General features: G+C 36.9%; 4 protein-coding genes across 12 annotated transcripts; 2 read left to right on the top strand and 2 right to left on the bottom strand.

Annotated features, from left to right (window-relative positions):
• Positions 1-385: 385 nt before the first annotated feature.
• LOC107894012 (phototropin-2) lies at positions 386-8460 on the top strand. Of its 8 annotated transcripts, none has more exons than XR_001683104.2 (25): positions 386-696; positions 933-1515; positions 1907-2089; positions 2181-2272; positions 2344-2620; positions 2745-2979; positions 3167-3237; positions 3502-3608; positions 3702-3751; positions 3842-3946; positions 4028-4087; positions 4523-4612; positions 4718-4794; positions 5127-5211; positions 5560-5640; positions 5972-6075; positions 6371-6420; positions 6538-6644; positions 6750-6869; positions 6986-7037; positions 7147-7259; positions 7539-7679; positions 7808-7929; positions 8087-8172; positions 8251-8460. XR_001683104.2 is itself a non-coding variant. In XM_016819193.2 (24 exons), the coding sequence occupies exons 2-23, from the start codon at positions 965-967 to the stop codon at positions 7925-7927; spliced, it is 2871 nt and encodes a 956-aa protein (XP_016674682.1). In that variant the 5' UTR covers positions 386-718; positions 933-964; the 3' UTR covers positions 7928-7929; positions 8087-8460. The 8 variants fall into 8 exon arrangements, 6 of the variants coding, with proteins under 6 accessions (XP_016674682.1, XP_016674681.1, XP_016674680.1 ...); XR_005907506.1 differs by having other exon boundaries at positions 2745-2961; XM_016819193.2 differs by having other exon boundaries at positions 386-718; positions 8087-8460.
• Positions 8461-9600: 1140 nt separating this feature from the next.
• Positions 9601-10770, bottom strand: LOC107894013 (pentatricopeptide repeat-containing protein At4g38150). Its single transcript, XM_041084968.1, has one exon. It carries the CDS (start codon positions 10768-10770, stop codon positions 9745-9747), a length of 1026 nt encoding a protein of 341 aa, XP_040940902.1. The 3' UTR covers positions 9601-9744.
• LOC107894014 (transcription termination factor MTERF6, chloroplastic/mitochondrial) lies at positions 10674-12873 on the top strand. 2 transcript variants are annotated; one of them, XM_016819196.2, is made up of 2 exons: positions 10674-11300; positions 11738-12873. In XM_016819196.2, the coding sequence occupies exon 2, from the start codon at positions 11740-11742 to the stop codon at positions 12736-12738; it is 999 nt and encodes a 332-aa protein (XP_016674685.1). In that variant the 5' UTR covers positions 10674-11300; positions 11738-11739; the 3' UTR covers positions 12739-12873. The 2 variants fall into 2 exon arrangements, with proteins under 2 accessions (XP_016674685.1, XP_016674686.1); XM_016819197.2 differs by having other exon boundaries at positions 11085-11294.
• A 636-nt stretch (positions 12874-13509) lies between these two features.
• On the bottom strand, positions 13510-17142 carry LOC107894011 (protein FAR1-RELATED SEQUENCE 5). Its single transcript, XM_016819190.2, has 2 exons — positions 14589-17142; positions 13510-13956 (listed from the first exon to the last, which is right to left on the bottom strand). The coding sequence occupies exons 1-2, from the start codon at positions 16797-16799 to the stop codon at positions 13783-13785; spliced, it is 2385 nt and encodes a 794-aa protein (XP_016674679.1). The 5' UTR covers positions 16800-17142; the 3' UTR covers positions 13510-13782.
• Positions 17143-17478: the final 336 nt, after the last annotated feature.

The raw sequence follows: 17478 nt of genomic DNA on the forward strand, positions 1-17478 counted from the left end.
ATTAAGTGCAATTTAATAAAATAGTAGCAATGGTCCATTTTTTAAATGGCCTTATATTTTACCCAATTAATTTTTCAAACTTATATTTTTATCCAAACTCTTATTTTTCGATCAAACCTTTAGGACGGTCAGAATATCCTATACATGGACAACTCGAGATGATGATGATGATGACGGGGTATAAAATGTGGATACTAAAAAAAACCATACCAATGTTTCATGCTGTGGTCCTAGACCTTGATATATTCATTTGGCTGTTTCATTTGATACTTACTAAAAACAAAATACAATTTTGCTCTTATTTGGCCCCAAAGGAACATAACAAAATTTCAGATAGTGAAAGTGAAAGTGAAATTTATCTTCATCAAGTTTCAACAATATGGGGTTGTTTGCATTGCAGCCTCACAAAATCTTGATTTACTGGTTTCTTGCTGAAGTGATGATAAAAAATCTTCTTCCCTCAAGAAAACGAGACAAATTTCGGATAAAATTGATGGGAATTTGACAAATTTTGATCCATTTGTAATAAATAGCCAATATGTAAATATCTGAAGGCCAATGGAGCTTGGAAATTCGTCTATATGAAAACATTATCCTGCTATTATATGGAACAGAAACCAGAACCAGAAACTTAAGAACCGATGTTTCAGTGATGGGATTAGAGAGGTGTATCCACTGCCATTAAAGTTGCTACAGGTTTGAACTCGTTTAAAAGTAGGTAAAATTCTATGTACAGTTTCTTTTGGTAGCTGTTTAATTCTATGTACATAGGGGTGCTTTTCTAGCACTGAATTTTAGTATGGGAGACGTTTGACTGTTTAATTCTATGTACATAGGGATACTTTTCTAGCACTGAATTTTTGTATGGAAGATGTTTGATATAATGTTTATTTGGACATGGTGATCAATTTTTACTTGGTTAATATTTGCAGTCTTACCTACATTCATTTTAGAGAAGTTGGAAATGGAGAAAAGAATGGCCATGGAGCTGTCGGGGTCATCTGTATCGGGTGCTCGAAATGTTGGACAATCTAGCGAACAAGCTTTGGAAGGAGAGGCAGCCAATAATTATGAGATTGTAAGCTTTGACGATGAGTCCATCGAAAAGTTGAATGGGGCTAGCACTGCAGGGAAAGATTCGAATGGACAGTCCTCAACCGAAGCTAGCATAGTTGAAAGGACTGCAGAATGGGGTATTGCAGTAGAATCAGATGTTGGAGAAGGTAGTTTCAGAGTGATTGGTAAAGTAAAGCCAACTGGAGAAGGAAATCAGAGCAAAAACTCGTTAGGCAAATTTTCAGTGGACTCGACAAGGACATCAGGGGAGTCGGATTATGGATTGGGTCGAGGGGCCTTTCCTAGGGTGTCACAGGAGCTGAAGGATGCTTTAGAAACCCTGCAGCAAACTTTTGCTGTATCTGATGCTACCAAACCAGACTGCCCTATAGTGTATGCTAGCAGCGGATTTTTTGCCATGACTGGTTATTCATCAAAGGAGACCATTGGACGAAACTGGTAAGTTCAAGCTTTTAAATATGTAAAGGGGCAGTAGGGAGCCGTTCTAAAGGAACTGCAATCATTCTGCAGCTCAAAATTATTGCAATTTTCCATTGCTTGTCATACACGATAGTATGGAGCCTTAAACTTGTGTCTGAATTCAATCGGTATAATACGCCATTCCCATTTGAATGGACAATTCTTTCCTTCATTGTGCTATTTGTACCTTGCAAACACCCTTTCCTAGAGCAGGACCAATGAGACATTATGGTTTTCAACTACAATAATTCTCTTGACATCCTATATATTGTATCGTAATCAATATATCCCCATATCTCTTGTTCTACTGTTTAATAAAGCTGTTTCTTTCCGATTACCACGAATTTGAGTGTTTGAGGATGTCATGCAGCCGATTTCTACAAGGACCAGAAACAGACAGGAAAGAGGTTGCCAAGATTAGAGATGCAGTTAAAAATGGAAGAAGCTATTGTGGCAGGCTACTCAACTACAAGAAGGATGGAACTCCTTTCTGGAATCTTCTCACTCTCAATCCCATTAAAGATGATCAAGGGAAAACCATCAAATTCATTGGGTTGGTTTCCCTTTGCTTGTCTTTCATAATTAATTCATGTCAATATTCAGAAAATGTATGCATAGCTATTCAATATTGCTGTGTTGTGCAGAATGCAGGTGGAGGTCAGCAAATACACAGAAGGTGTCAATGAAAAGGCGCTGCGGCCTAATGGACTGCCCCAATCTTTAATTCGTTATGATGGTAAATTATTTGTAGTATTTTAGAGCATGTGTTCAATTCTAGTATGTAATATATCCTACATTTTCAAACAGCTCGTCAGAAGGAAAAGGCTTTAGATTCCATCACAGAGGTGGTTCATACTTTGAAACATCCTCAATCTCACATTCGAACAATAAGTAACGATGGCATTAACAAGATTGAAGATCAGCATAAATTCAACCTTGATTTCCTTCTGCCTCAATCTGCCGAAACTGAAAACATTAGGACCCCTGGAAGATACACTCCCCGATCAGACATCAGCAGTACTACTACCCCAATGCACGAAACTAGCAAGAAAACTAGAAAATCAGAACGCTTTTCATTGATGGGGTGAGTCCTTTTGGTTAAGTTTTCATTAATTTGCTACTCAAAACCCATTTAACAATTAGCTCAATTTCGGCTACGAAATGAGAGCATTTTGTTCCTTATCTGAAACATGGTATCTTCCCCCCAGGTTTAAAGGCAGGCCTTTCAGCTTTGCAGCCAAGAATGAAAAACAACCACTTGTTGAACTGGAGGAGTTAATGACCAAAGACATTGAACGCGTCGACAGTTTGGAACATTGTGAAAGGGAAATGGACATACGCCAAGGGATGGATCTAGCAACCACATTGGAACGTATTGAAAAGAATTTTGTGATCACAGATCCTAGACTCCCTGATAATCCGATTGTAAGGAAGAGCTTTCAAGTATTGTTCTTCTCACACAGAACATTAACTTTTTACACTAATAGAAAGTTCAGATTACAGCTTTCTTTTCCTTAAAAAATGTACCCTTCTATGCTTTATTTGATACTTCACAAAGTTTTGCCAAATCATCCAAGTGCTTGCCAGAGAATGTATCTGAAAATTCACTGTAATGTTCAAATGTATGCAGATATTTGCATCTGATAGCTTTCTTGAATTGACTGAATATACAAGGGAGGAAATCTTGGGAAGAAACTGTAGGTATGTAAATTATACTACTTCATATTTCAAAGTTATGGCTGCTATTCTGCAGTGTGGGTTATTTTCGCTATCAATATTCATCATTAATATTCATCACAATTGACCATCAACCAATCATGGTATCTGTTACATTATAACACTGTTAAAAATGCATCTGCTGCTTCTATTTATGATTTCAATATCTAACTACTTCAATCAACTTTCTATGAGGTTTTCCAGATGATCATATAAAACCAGCATAACTTTTTTTTTTTTTTTGGACAGGTTTCTTCAAGGACCAGAAACTGATCAAGAAACTGTGTCGAAGATACGAGAAGCAATTACAGAACAGAGGGAAATCACAGTTCAGTTGATCAACTACACAAGAAGTGGTTGGTATTATGAAATAAAAGACAAAAAGAACGAATATGCATGCTGACAGAAACATTATTTTCACTGAATTGTTACAAAATTATGAATTTCAGGCAAGAAATTCTGGAATTTATTTCACTTGCAACCTATGCGAGACCAAGAGGTACTTTAGAATTAACATTTTCATGAGATTATCCTGCAGCACATACTCCTTTTGACGACCCTTTTTCATAAATTCCTTGTTATTTTACAGGGTGAGCTTCAATATTTCATTGGTGTCCAACTTGATGGAAGTGATCATATTGTGCCTCTAAGAAGTCGCCTTTCTGATAACACAGAGCAACAAAGTGCTAAGTTGGTTTGTAATCTTTCCCTATCTCAGTTGTAGTGAATATCAGTTCATTTGATGTGTTGACAGTAACATCTCTTTTTATATCAGATCAAAGCCACTGCAGAAAATGTGGATGAAGCTGTTCGAGAACTTCCTGATGCCAATTTGGTAAGGTATTCTTTCTTTCTCTTAGGATTATTGATACATAGCAATGCCTTAAATCACTGATATGAGATAATAAAGTTGTTCAAGGTTTCTTGAGTGCATAATAATTTTTGTATGCATCTTATGATTTAATTTAAGCTAGGATTTATACAATCACCTTTAAAAAGAACATTATGTTAATATTGGAATTTCAGTATTTGCAACCTTTTCACTTATCCGAAACTGCAGTCTTTTATGCCACAAAAAAGCACTTGCCGTTGAATTTGAGAACACAACTAGATCAGGTTATAATGATATGGTCGACCAAATTGGACTTGATTTTCCAACTCTCCATTGTCTATGATTGCCGTTCAAATTGTTATAACTTATAACCAAAGTATCATAGTTTATTTATAGAAACCAAGGGATCTTTGTTGATCTGAACTTTATATTTTTCAGAGACCAGAAGATTTGTGGGCAGTCCATTCTCAGCCTGTCTTCCCACGGCCTCACAGAAGAGATAGTTCTTCTTGGCTAGCAATTCAGAAGGTAACGTTTTCCAGCCTGAGATTTATGTAGCATATTTAGAATGGATGCATCCCAATGCCTCTACCTCTCCTTTTCTAACCTGACCTTTTGGGGGCTTCTTTTTAGATCACTTCTCGTGGTGAAAAAATTGGTTTGCATCATTTTAAGCCCATAAAACCCTTGGGCCGAGGTGATACCGGCAGGTATATTGCTATCCGAACACTTTCCATTTTTTTTTTATCTATTGTATTTGATACATATTTGGACATGATTATCATATACTTAAAACATATAAAAAAAATTGAAAACATCTGAATCCAATAGTCATCTCTAAATCCGAGTAATATAGTCCGGCAATAAAACGAACTCGTGCTTCCATGCCACTGTTTATTTTTTACTGTCTCACTTTTCACAAATGGTTTGCAGGTGCCAAGTTATTGCTTCTGTAATATTTTTGACCCCTTAAAAAAATCATTATGATATTATGAATTATTGGCTCCTTTTTGATATCTAAATCATTTGGTGTTTCTTGCAGCGTTCATCTGGTGGAACTGAAAGGTACAGGAGAGTTATTTGCTATGAAGGCAATGGATAAGTCAGTAATGTTGAATCGTAACAAGGTCTGCTAATTGCTTAAGTAGTTTTAATCAAAATGCAAGAGTTTACTTTTATGTGATTTCATTTGACCTACGAATTGCTATATGCCTGCCTTAACTGACTCTTCTCTTCTATTTACATTATGGATTACCGGATTATGTATATGAATTATAAGCTATGTCAGTCAGACTGAGTGTTAGGGTAAAATGTATGTTCAATTTTTCTAAATGTTCCCATGTATTTGGAGGGTTTAAATCTCCATAATCATATTTGAAAGGTCGATTATAAGCATTTGAATTTGTGATAGATATGCATTCCGATACTTCGAGTAGACATTTTGAGTCGGTGCCTTGACTTATTTCCCTTTACAGGTCCATCGAGCATGCGTTGAAAGGGAAATCATCTCGCTTCTTGATCATCCATTCCTTCCCTCACTATACTCTTCATTTCAGGTTTTCTCATTTTCACCCTTTGTTCCTCCAATAACTTAATACAATGCTTTTACTAAAAAAAACCCTTTATGAAATGCTTAAGTGAATACATAGGAGTCAGTTTATCTATGAATTGATTGATCAGTAGCTGCTATTATATTAAAGTAGCCATCTATAAGTTCAAAGTCATAATTATATGTTCCTATTAACCATTTTATAATTGCTAATAATGGTATTTAACATGCTAACTGCTACGTTGATGCTAGAATCAAATCTTTCTTTCTAGTTTGGAACCTTGAATTATTGCTCAAAACAAATTAAAGTGCGTACTAATGTCTTCTTATCTCCTCAGATTCCCACACATGTTTGTTTGATAACAGACTTTTGCCCTGGTGGAGAGTTGTTTAACCTGCTTGATAAGCAACCTCTGAAATTTTTCAAAGAAGAATCTGCAAGGTAATGATCGCAACATAAACATAAAAATTTCCCTAACCATCACAAATTAAAAAGTGAGTATTTGGATAGCTTGGCTATAATATTTGATCACTTCACACTATAATTAGTTTGGGTCAGGAAATTTGATTTCACCGCCAGGTTCTTTTCTGACGACGGATTGATTCCTAGCAGTTTTCCTAGTGAATGTTCCTTTTCAAGTTTTAAATCTGAATTACTAAATGTCTAAATCATTATGGATATCTGAACAGATATTTCTTGTGCCTGCTATTCTTACCACTATGTTATTTGTTTCCAGGTTCTATGCAGCTGAGGTTGTCATTGTTTTGGAATATCTTCATTGTCTAGGTATCTTAATAAACTGAAAACAGATATATTTCCCTTTATTAAAACTTTTTTTCCACCTTGCACTTTATGAACTCAAGTTGCAAGAATATGTTTTCATCTTTTTATGGTTTATAACAGGAATAATATATAGAGACCTGAAGCCAGAAAATATTTTACTTCAGAAGGATGGCCACATTGTACTAACCGACTTTGATTTATCTTTTATGACATCTAGTAAATCCCAAGTATGTCAAAATAAAATTTTTTGATGTTTTACTTGATATTCGATAAGACTGTTGATAAATAATGATAATTTTTTTCTTAAGATAAAAGTTTAAAATGATTTACAGGTTTTAAAGTATCCCGTGCCTAAGAGAAGAAGATCCAGGAGTCAACCACTTCCAACATTTGTTGCAGAGCCATCTACACAGTCGAATTCATTTGTTGGAACTGAAGAATACATTGCTCCAGTATAATGACTCTATTCAATCCATGCCTAATGTTCATAAGTTCAATTGCATTCATAACAGATGCAACAAAGTAACATGTTTCCTTTACTGTAATCTGTTTGATACCTATGTTTCAGGAAATTATTACTGGTGCGGGACACAGTAGTAGCATTGATTGGTGGGCTCTTGGTAAGTAGATGTTGATACTGTATAGTTTTTTTCTTTGGTTCTATAGCATTGTTTGTATTCTGTTAAGATGAGATGAGATGACATACCTGGATTTATAATCGGAATTTAGGTATTTTGCTGTATGAGATGCTCTATGGCCGAACGCCTTTCCGAGGTAAAAACAGGCAGAAGACTTTCTCCAACATCTTGAACAAAGAACTCACCTTCCCAAGTAGCATTCCAGTACGTTTCTAATCCATCAATGACGAATAATTTACAACAGAAGATGACATAACTTCCACCATCTTTCTGAACATGACATGATAGAATTGCTCAGCATAATGTTAGCGGAACATATAATCCTTAGGGATTTTTAAACTACAATCAAGATGGTCTATTTCATGCAAATTTTAACTATTTAGATTCTCCATACGTTTTTATTGTTTTCTAGATCATCAGATGAAGTAAAAAACCAGCTTGTGTAATGTGATCATTTACCTCTGCTGCTGAAATGATATGCAGGTTAGTCTTGCAGCTAGGCAGTTGATTAATGCATTGTTGAACCGAGACCCCTCCAGCCGTTTAGGGTCAAGAGCTGGTGCTGCTGAAATTAAACAACACCCTTTCTTCCACGGCATTAATTGGTCTCTTATACGCTGCACGGTAATAAAACTTCTACATTAGAGAACTGAAACCAAATCCAAATGGTCAGAAGTTGTTTTTAACTCTTTGGAAGCTACTCTGTAGCTGCTTCTTCTGATACATTGTAGTGGTTGCTATTTTACTTGTAGAGCCCACCGCCATTGGAGGTACCTCTTCAATTAATCAAGAAAGATACTACAAATACCAAAGATGTGAAGTGGGAAGATGATGGAATGCTTGTTAACTCTAATGACATGGATGTTTTCTAAAGGTTCATTAAAGAGTCTCTAAGCTCTAAAAACTATCAACATGCATTGTCATGCGTATTATGTAGCAATCTTCACAGTAGATTAACCTTGCCTGCAATATTTTCAGAAAGAATGATCCATAGATTCTACTCTTCTTACTCGTGTTCATTGAATAAACAGGTATAAGCTCTTACAATGGGGCATTGCACTACATCAACAAACAAGATGCTTCCCAAGTGCCCAAGTGCTACTCAAGGTGAAGCTAGGTAGGTGGCAGTACACTTGCTGATTACTAAAGATCGATAAATAGTCCCTATTAACATATAGACTGTTCCGGCTTGGAGACAAAAGTGATAGGTTGATCGATGCCATATCTTGAAGTCAGTTTACTTGGAGCCTCATGGCAAAACACTTCATATTGAAGCTTTCAGCATGAGTTTGACTTGGAACCAGAGTTGTATACTGAATAAATAAAGTTTGACTTGACACCAGAGGATGTATACTGAATAAATGAAGTGCTGTGGAATTTTGCTTAATGAAAAAGAAATTGTTCATATGAGTTGCAATCAACCCCTTTTTTACTATCTTTTACCCAAATCCTATACTCTTCACCAAAAAATGATGCATTAGCTTCCTATCTGATCATATTCAAGACCCGTACAGTTAAACATGAGAATCAATTAAAGAAAACAACATTAAACCATCTGCTAATAGCTAATTAACCATGAATCTTCAGAAAGTTCTTGTCATTTAAAAATATATATATGCTAACAGCTAAGCCATCTTCCATAGCTCCTGTTACCTCTAGCATTGCTGTCATTCTTGGCATTCTATCCACAAAACCTTAATATATGATAATGCAGAATAACGTAGATATTTGTTTAAAAAATGAATAATATGAGAAATTAGTTTACCTGAAATTATCAAAAAAGATATTGAGGAATGCCCATTTGAAGACAGGAGGCTTGACCGAAAAAATGATGACTTGTGGCCAATGGCCAAGTGGTCAGTGGTCTATTGGTAGAGTGTAGGACTCTTGGTTCCCGTGGCCAGGGATCAAACCTTGGCAACCTCGAATATCGTAAACAGAAACAATAACTTGTGAAAAACAACTTTCATCTAATTAGATCAACAGCACTTGCAAAAACTGTACCAGATGCCTATGCAGGTATAAGGTAGAAGTGCTGTCATGAAGGAAGATAAGGACCAACAAATAGGATCTCCATCTGCAATGGCTTCCATAGCTTAAACAGTGAACATAATTCCAAAGTGAATGGCCTTACTTAGACATTCCTATCAATGGAACAACTGATATGAAATGAAAAATCTACATAGAGATTTTCGATTCAAAAGAATCTGGCAAATTGCATCTGGAGAATGGTTCCATCTTTGTCAATGTCATTACATGCTAAAATAGCCAAAAACAAATCATGATGATTTCCATGTTCCCCTTTCCTTTTGTTTTCTCTTCTTGCAGTTGAAGGCTAACTCATTTATCAAATCATTTTGCTGCATATATTCTAATCTAATTTTAGTAATGATACAACATAGCATCAGTTTTGTGTAGGAGCTACTCAAATAAGAAAAAGAAAATGGCACCACCGCTAATTGTATTGATCTATCATGCACGTAACAGTTCAAAAACATACCAACCAACACATTCGGGCAGCAAAATACAAACATGAGAAGCTGTATAAAGAAAAGAAGAGGTAACATCCATTCATAAATTCTAAGAATCTTCCATATAATAGATGTAATTAAATAACAGTAAGCCAAGAAAAAAGGGGCAGGACAAAGAGACTTACAAATTTTAGAAGCCTAACAAAAAAAAAAAAAACTTAGAATGCTTTCTGAGAGGTTTTCTTCCCAAATATTGCTTCCCAAACTAAAGGTGAAAAAGGAGCCTTCTTATCCAGAAACTGTCTAACAGCTTTATCATTAACCAGAAATCCCTTTTGTTTTAAGGTTCCAATAGCATTCACTGCTTCTTCCACACTCTTCTCCTTGCACAATCCATCAACCAAGCCCACAAATGTGGTGACACTTGGAGAATGTCCAGCTTCAACCATTTCCAAACAAAACTCAACGGCATCATCCAAGTGCTTACATTTATACAATCCTTGAATCAAAACAGTATAACTAAAAGCATTGGGGATCACACCTTTTGATTGCATCTTCCTGAAAATTCTCTTTGCATCCTCAAGCTTGTGTGCTTTGCAGAAGCCATCAACAACAGCTGTGTATATTACAACTTCCGGGATTGTACCCTTTTCCCTCATTAATCCAAAAAGCTTCATTGCTTCTTGGATAAGCCCATCTTTACATAGACCATCAAGCATGGCTACAGCATTGGGTATAAGACCTGCCTCTTTCATTTTCTTGAAAATCTCATCAGCATCCTCTGGTGGGGAAAGCTTTTCTTCATGCTCTTTTGTATGCATTGCTTCTGACTCAGAGGGTACTCTTTCTCTCTTGTTTTCAAGCCCAAGCTTGAATTTTTCCAAGAAGTTAACATCAGATTGAGAACCTTCTCTCTTCTTTGTAGGATCAGGAGCAAATTTGGCATTAGGGGATTGAAACGAGGAACCATTACGATCAAAGCTGGCTCCTTCGGTTTCTCTAAAAGACGGATTGAAAGGCCTTCGACCGCTTAAGGGTCGTTTGGGAATATGTTGGGTAGCCCCATCATCATCCTCATTGCTCCTGATGGATTCATTTTCTGTGATGGGTCGTTTTATATCGCTGAAAAGGCGCATTTGCAAGACACATGACGAAGGTGCTGCCCTTGAAACGGGGTGATGGGGCTTCAAAGTTAAAACCTTCATCAGCTTCGTTAAAACCCCCCGAGCTTGTGATGATTCCATATTGCAGCACTGGTTTCTAGTACCAAAGGCTGTTCTTTTTCTTCTTCAATGCAAGGAAAACTGCTATGGGTTTCACAGGGAATGTTAGGGTTTTGAGTCCCCAAAAAGTACCAAAGGCTGTTTTTTTTCTACAATTCAAAGAAACAACTATGGGTTTGACAGGGAACGAGGGTTTAAGCTCAGGGAAGTTAGGTTTTTTTAGCCCAAAAGAAAACAAAGGGGAAAAGTTTAGAACTTTAGGGTAAAACAGTACTTTAAAGACAAGCATGAAGGGTAATAGCGGTAATATGGGGAGTAAAAGTGAGCAACTCCTTGTTTTTCTTTCAGCGGTAAACTAAGACCCCATTAGCGAAGGGGCACTGGATATTAAGATAAGGTTTTATAAAATACCCAGAGTCAGAGCTCAAAGCTCCTTTTCCATTTCCACTCCATTAGCTTATGAAGCTCTAATGCACCCACAACTTAGTCACTTGGAGAGAGCACTTGGGTTTTGCCTTTGTTTTTCACTATTTCAGTTTCAATAGGTAAAGGTAATGTTGCATCTTTCAATCAACCTCAGAAACCCACTGTAAAATTGTCTGTGTTTCTTTCTTTCTTTCTTTCTTTCTTTTTCTGTATTTTGTTTAGAACACTCTCTTGGGAAACCTTTTCTTTGATGCTTGTTGTCATTCACTTGATGAAATTCTATTATCAATTGTTTGTTTCTTGCAGCCCCTTGAATCCATCTTCTTTTTTTACTGTTATTTAGTAATTTATCTTTGTAAGAATCTTCCTTCAAGAGGCACCATTTTTTTCATTGCTTGCTTCTTTTGATGATAATTCCAGGGAAGCTAACAACCTGTGGTTTCCAGCTTCTTAACTATGCTCCATTGCAACATAATTTACTTTTTTAGTCTTCAAGTGAATGTGAATTTATATGATTGTTTCTAGAGTTAATGTCATTTATCTGCTTGTGCCTTTGTAGCAGACATGGATGTTACTAGCTGTCAAAATGGTGGTAGCATCATGTGGTTCTTCAGAGACAAAGGTTTTGATGATAAAAGCATCAATGAAATGTTCAAGAAATGTAAGCGCCTTCAAGGTGTGCACAAGGAAAGAGCCTCCGAAAACTGGTCTTACCTGAAAAGCATTGGTATTCAAGAGAGAAAGCTACCTTCTGTTGTTTCCAAGTGCCCCAAAATCCTTGCCCTTGGTCTATATGAGAAGCTTGTCCCCATGGTAGAGTGCCTTGCTACTCTGGGAACCGAACGCCGCAAAGTTGCTTCCGCCATTGCTAGATTCCCTCAAATAGTCTCACACAGTGTGGAAGAGAAGCTTTGCCCACTCTTGGCTTTCTTTCAAGCATTGGGAGTCTCTGAAAGGCAACTAGGCAAAATGATATTGCTAAATCCTAGGCTTATCAGTTATAGCATTGAATCTAAACTCACAGATATTGTTAACTTCCTTGCCACACTTGGCCTTACCAGAGAAGGGATGATCGGTAGAGTTCTGGCAAAATACCCGTTTATAATGGGTTATAATGTCAACAAAAGGCTACGTCCTACAACCGAGTTCTTAAAATCGGTTGGTTTATCCAAGACAGATCTTCAAATAGTGACCATGAACTTTCCCGAAGTCTTGTGCCGAGATGTTGACAAGATTCTAAGACCAAACTTTGCATATCTTAAAAGAAGTGGATTTGAGGATAGACAGATAGCAGCTTTGGTGACTGGCTATCCACCTATTCTAATCAAGAGCATCAAGAATTCCTTAGAACCTAGGATTAAGTTCTTGGTTGAGGTGATGGGGAGGCAAATTGATGAAGTAGCTAATTACCCTGACTTTTTCCGGCACGGTTTAAAGAAGCGAGTAGAGTTGCGGCACCGGCTTTTAAAAGAGAAGGATGTCAATTGTAGCTTAAGTGAAATGCTAGACTGCAATCAGAAGAAGTTCCTATTGAAGTTTGGTTTGTTTGAAGGACTTGCCTGAGGTACTATAGCCATTAGCCACTTTCAAATTCTCTTTTGATTATCATTTTTCATATTGTAGCTTGATTGTCACCTTTGGTACATGAAGTGAATTTTGTATATTTTTCTGAACTTTATGTATCAGAAATTAAGATCAGCAGCAATTGCAGCTTTTATTATAGCATCTGACTTAATGCCCTATGAACTATGAAAGCCTAAGTTCCAATTCCTTTATAATTTTATCAACATGTTGAGCCAGTTGAGTTGATTTTGGGTGAGACCAATTGAGCTATTTTCAGTTTAGGGTCATTTTAAGTTCGAGTCAGTTTAAGCTCAAGGTATCTATCCACGTCTACAGTGGATAATAGTTTTAAAATCTGTAATCAAATATTATCTAAATATGCAATATTCAAATCAATACAATGGATCGGATATCTATAAAGATCCAAATTGCCATCCCTGCCCCCAATGATGCAATGTTTTTACCTCCACTGTTACAGTTGGAAACCATAATTATTAAACATGTTAGTTGAGTTGATTTTGGGTGAGATCAATTTGGATTCATACTCATTTTAAGTTTGCAATACTTTTGAGTTCGAATAAATTTCAATTTTTAACCATTTGGATTTGATAATCATGTTTCAAGTCGAGTCACAGTTGAGTATTAATCATTTTAGGTTTGGCTGAATGACTGTTATAGTAAAATTAAATTTGGTCAAACTTGGATTAATCATATCGATTTTCGAGTTCGGTTCAAAATTTAGAAGTTTAATCATTTTGATGCATGAAGCAGTTACCAGAAATCTTAAAGACTATTATTGACACAGGGTCACCAACTCTCAACACGGTTCTACAGAAAGACAACTCAAATTGACAAACTGTGCACCTAAATGGCTAAACCACATCAATTATACTATACATGGCCACCAGACTGAGGCCTTTCCTAATTGTTCTATCAGCATTAAAAGGTGAAGAAAAGTCTAGGGTCGGATTGAAGACAAAGACTAGAAATACAAAATCAGATGAGATTAAAATCGAAAATATATAGGAGAAATGTTTAGCAGCATCACAGGCCATCCTTCATGCTGATCTTTATATTTTGCACTTTAATTGACAGCTGCAGCTTATGATCTTCAATGTCTTTTAAAACAGAAAGCAGATTTGACCTGTAAACTTCACATTTTCGACTTGCATAGTCCAGCTCATTCGTAAGTTCTCGGATCTTCTTGTCCATGTCATCCTGAAAAAAAGCAAAGCACCCAACGTTATATCAAATATGGAATGAGCATGATCTATAATGCAAGAACAGTGCCTCAATAAAACAAAAGCATGAGGGACAGCAAAACAAGTTATATCGAAGCCACAAAGCTAACAACATAGCTTACAAATTCATCAAGCAGATATTTCAATTCACTTCAAAGTAAAATGATATATTAGCAATATGATGAAGAGCAAAGACATAATTGTCAAAAACAATAACAGATGGATTAAACCTACAGGTACTTGCTACAGAAAAAGAGAGAATCTCTGTTCTTGTTTCAAGTGCTGAACCCGCCGAGGTAACTGTATGCCTTTTATCTGTTCCCACTGAAACTAAAATTCGAGTGTGCCCTTTAAGTTGATGATGCAATCAAAACCTTTACAAGTGTACAACATAATTTCTAGATCTACCTATATGTTAAATGATATATCCATGGAGAAAGTTTGAACAGAAAAAAATCTCTCTTAGTGGTAAGTCCTAATACGATAATAACAATTTCAAATGCAAACAGTAAGCCAGGTACTGAAGGAAAGGACTCATGTACATAGCTTTTCCATTCAATACATTATATGTAGAACAAGCAACGGGAATAATAGAATAATAGTTCTGACCTCAGATAATGGTTGACAGAGCATTTTGTGATTAGTGGTATTTGCCCGACTAGCATCACGTGCAGAGTCCCCCCTGATCCGCCCGTTAACCAGTGTAGCCCTGCCCTCGTTCTTTGTTGCAAGTGCAACTCTTTTGGCAGCCTGTTGGAGAGCATCTATTGCCACATTGCAAGTGTCTAAAGACTTTGATCCTTCATCAACAAGTTTGAAGGTCTCATGGCGTAGGGTATTATACCGGACTGTATGAGATTCAAGATAATTAGTATATACATCGCTAGAACGTTCTTCTAATATAACACTACTCCTTGCATTTTTCGTCCATCGTTTCAAAATATAATGAGATGGGAGTGTAAGGACATTGGTTACTCTGAAAACTGCCAATACATGTCTACAGAGAAGACCAGAAAACTCAAACATCTGGCAGCTACAAGCGGCCTTCATTTCTAAAACATTGAACTTAACATAGTAGGATTTATGATCCTCTCCGAACTTTGCCACCTGATATGTTATAACATCATCATCATCGTCTGATTTTGATGCCGTGAATGTCAGAGTCCCAACTAACTCCTCCTGAAATCTTGTAAACAGTTTTCTGGTATAAAGCTCTGACGCCTGTTTCTCCATTGGAGATGGGGTCTTCAGAGCAGGGGAAGTGTTCATTGTATCATAATCAGCTTTCACTTCTTTCTCATTTCGACTCTCCAGAGCTTTCTCATAGAGCTTAAAGAACTGATTTAGATTGGTTGAAGCATTCACAAAGCCATCAAAGTATGAGTTCATGCTATCACTTCGTTGAGTTATAGACATCTCAGCAAAAAAAGTGTCCCGCAGATATACAGGGATCCAGTGCCTGCGATCATTGTACATCATCTGAAGCCATTCATGATCCCTGAGTTCGTATCGATCTACAAGAGACAGCCAACAAGACACAAACTCCTCAATTGACTCAGGCAAGTTAACACACTTATGGAAATCCGCCTCAAATGTCGGATGCTTAAGGAACACTTGGGACAACTTCTCTTGGCATTTCTTGAAGATGTGCCATTTGCAGAAACGGTGCCGAGTCTCAGGGAAAACCTGCATAATGGCTGATCGAATAACAGCATCATGATCAGTGGTAATAGACACCGGAGGGCGACCAGACATTGCCATAAGCCAAGTCTTGAACAGCCAAACAAACGATGCTTCCGATTCATTTATTAAGAAAGCACATCCAAACAAAACTGGCTGTCCATGGTGGTTTACCCCAGTGAAAGGTGCAAAAGGTAATCTATACCTGTTCGACCTATAGGTAGTATCAAAGGTAACAGTATCCCCAAAGTAAGTATAATTCATCCTAGACTTGGGGTCAGCCCAAAATACATTACTCGTCAAAGCTTGATCCTCGTCACCCTGAACGGCGAAAAAGAAATTCGAGTTCCCAGCTTGCATTTGCCTCAAATAGTCCAAGAGTAATTGAATATCTCCTTCCAAGCTCCTCTGCCGATTATTCCTCATATAGTTCCTACAATCCACTTCTGTAAACCCAACCTTACTAATTCCACCATATTCTTTTATTAAAGCAGACATAATCCTACGAGGTCCCATCCCAGCAGCTTGCAATGTATCAATCAAAGTCTTGGCAGGCCCAGATATTTGTCTATGAGACCTAAGACAATGAACTTGATCAGGTGGAACAAGCTCATGATTATGTTCTCGAACAAATCCAGACACAACCCATTTCCCAGAATCTTGCACTTTAACAGACAAAGAAGCCTTACACCCTACTCTAGTTATAGTACGAGGACGCTTAATCTCCCTATCCTTAGTTCTCTTCTCATTCAAATTCCTAAACCCTTCTTTAGCACAAACAAACTGTCTCTGAATAATCGCTCCGTCGCGCCTGGAACGGCGAGAAGAACTCACACGCGTACTAAAACCGACACGGCGAGCATACGAATTGTAGAAGGCCTTAGCGGCTTCTTCAGACTCGAACTCCATACCTTCATAAGGCTCGAGATCCAGTAGGTCACCTTCTGGAAGGTAAATTTCACCGCCGCCGGTTCCGAAGCCACCTCCATTGCTATTAGAAGCGAGAATTGAAGACGGAGCGGGACTATCAGCCATGTCCTCATCAACGTCTAACCCTATATTGGCATCATCGTCGCCGTCGCGACCGCTGCTACCTCCTCCGCCTAAGCCTAAATCGAATTCGAGAATCTCCGGGTCCATGTAATTGATTTTTTTAAGAAAAAATGGAAAAAAAATTTAATTTCGTGGAAGTGGGATTGAAGTGGTGAAAAAAGAAGTAAGCTTTGCCATGGAAGATATTAAAAAAGCAAAGGAGGAGGTAGGTTTTCTGGAGAAATGAGGGGAAACCCTAAATCGAGATTTAAAAAAAAAAATTGGGGATTTTATGAAGAAATGGATATTGAAGTTTCGAATTAAGAAAAAAAAAGGTAAAAACTATAAAGAAGGCAGTGAAAATAATGTGAAATAAAAAATGGAAAATGTCTGCAAATTGCCGCTAAAAGGTTAATAATAAGCAAAGGCCAAATGCTTGAAGGGCCAACTTTTTTCAGGTTTGTTCCTTTTAAACTTTTCAAATTGCTCTAACTAACTATTCACAAACATATGCTTCAAAAATATTTATGTGCCAAAGTTGAATTTGATACGTAACAACTACAATCCCTTTTATCTTAAAAAAAACTTAAAATCAACCCCTTTACTCATAAATTATTCTAAATTGAAAAGAAATTTCAAGAAAACGATCAAATTAAATAGATACGTTTACATTTTAATAGACACCATTATTCATACATCTTTATATATAAACACAATGATCAGAAATTAAATTTATTAAAGTGAATTTTTTGTCTTTCCTGTTCACTAGGTCGCTAGTTTCATTATT

This window comes from Gossypium hirsutum, chromosome A13, assembly GCF_007990345.1.
Source record: "Gossypium hirsutum isolate 1008001.06 chromosome A13, Gossypium_hirsutum_v2.1, whole genome shotgun sequence".
Taxonomy (NCBI): domain Eukaryota; kingdom Viridiplantae; phylum Streptophyta; class Magnoliopsida; order Malvales; family Malvaceae; genus Gossypium; species Gossypium hirsutum.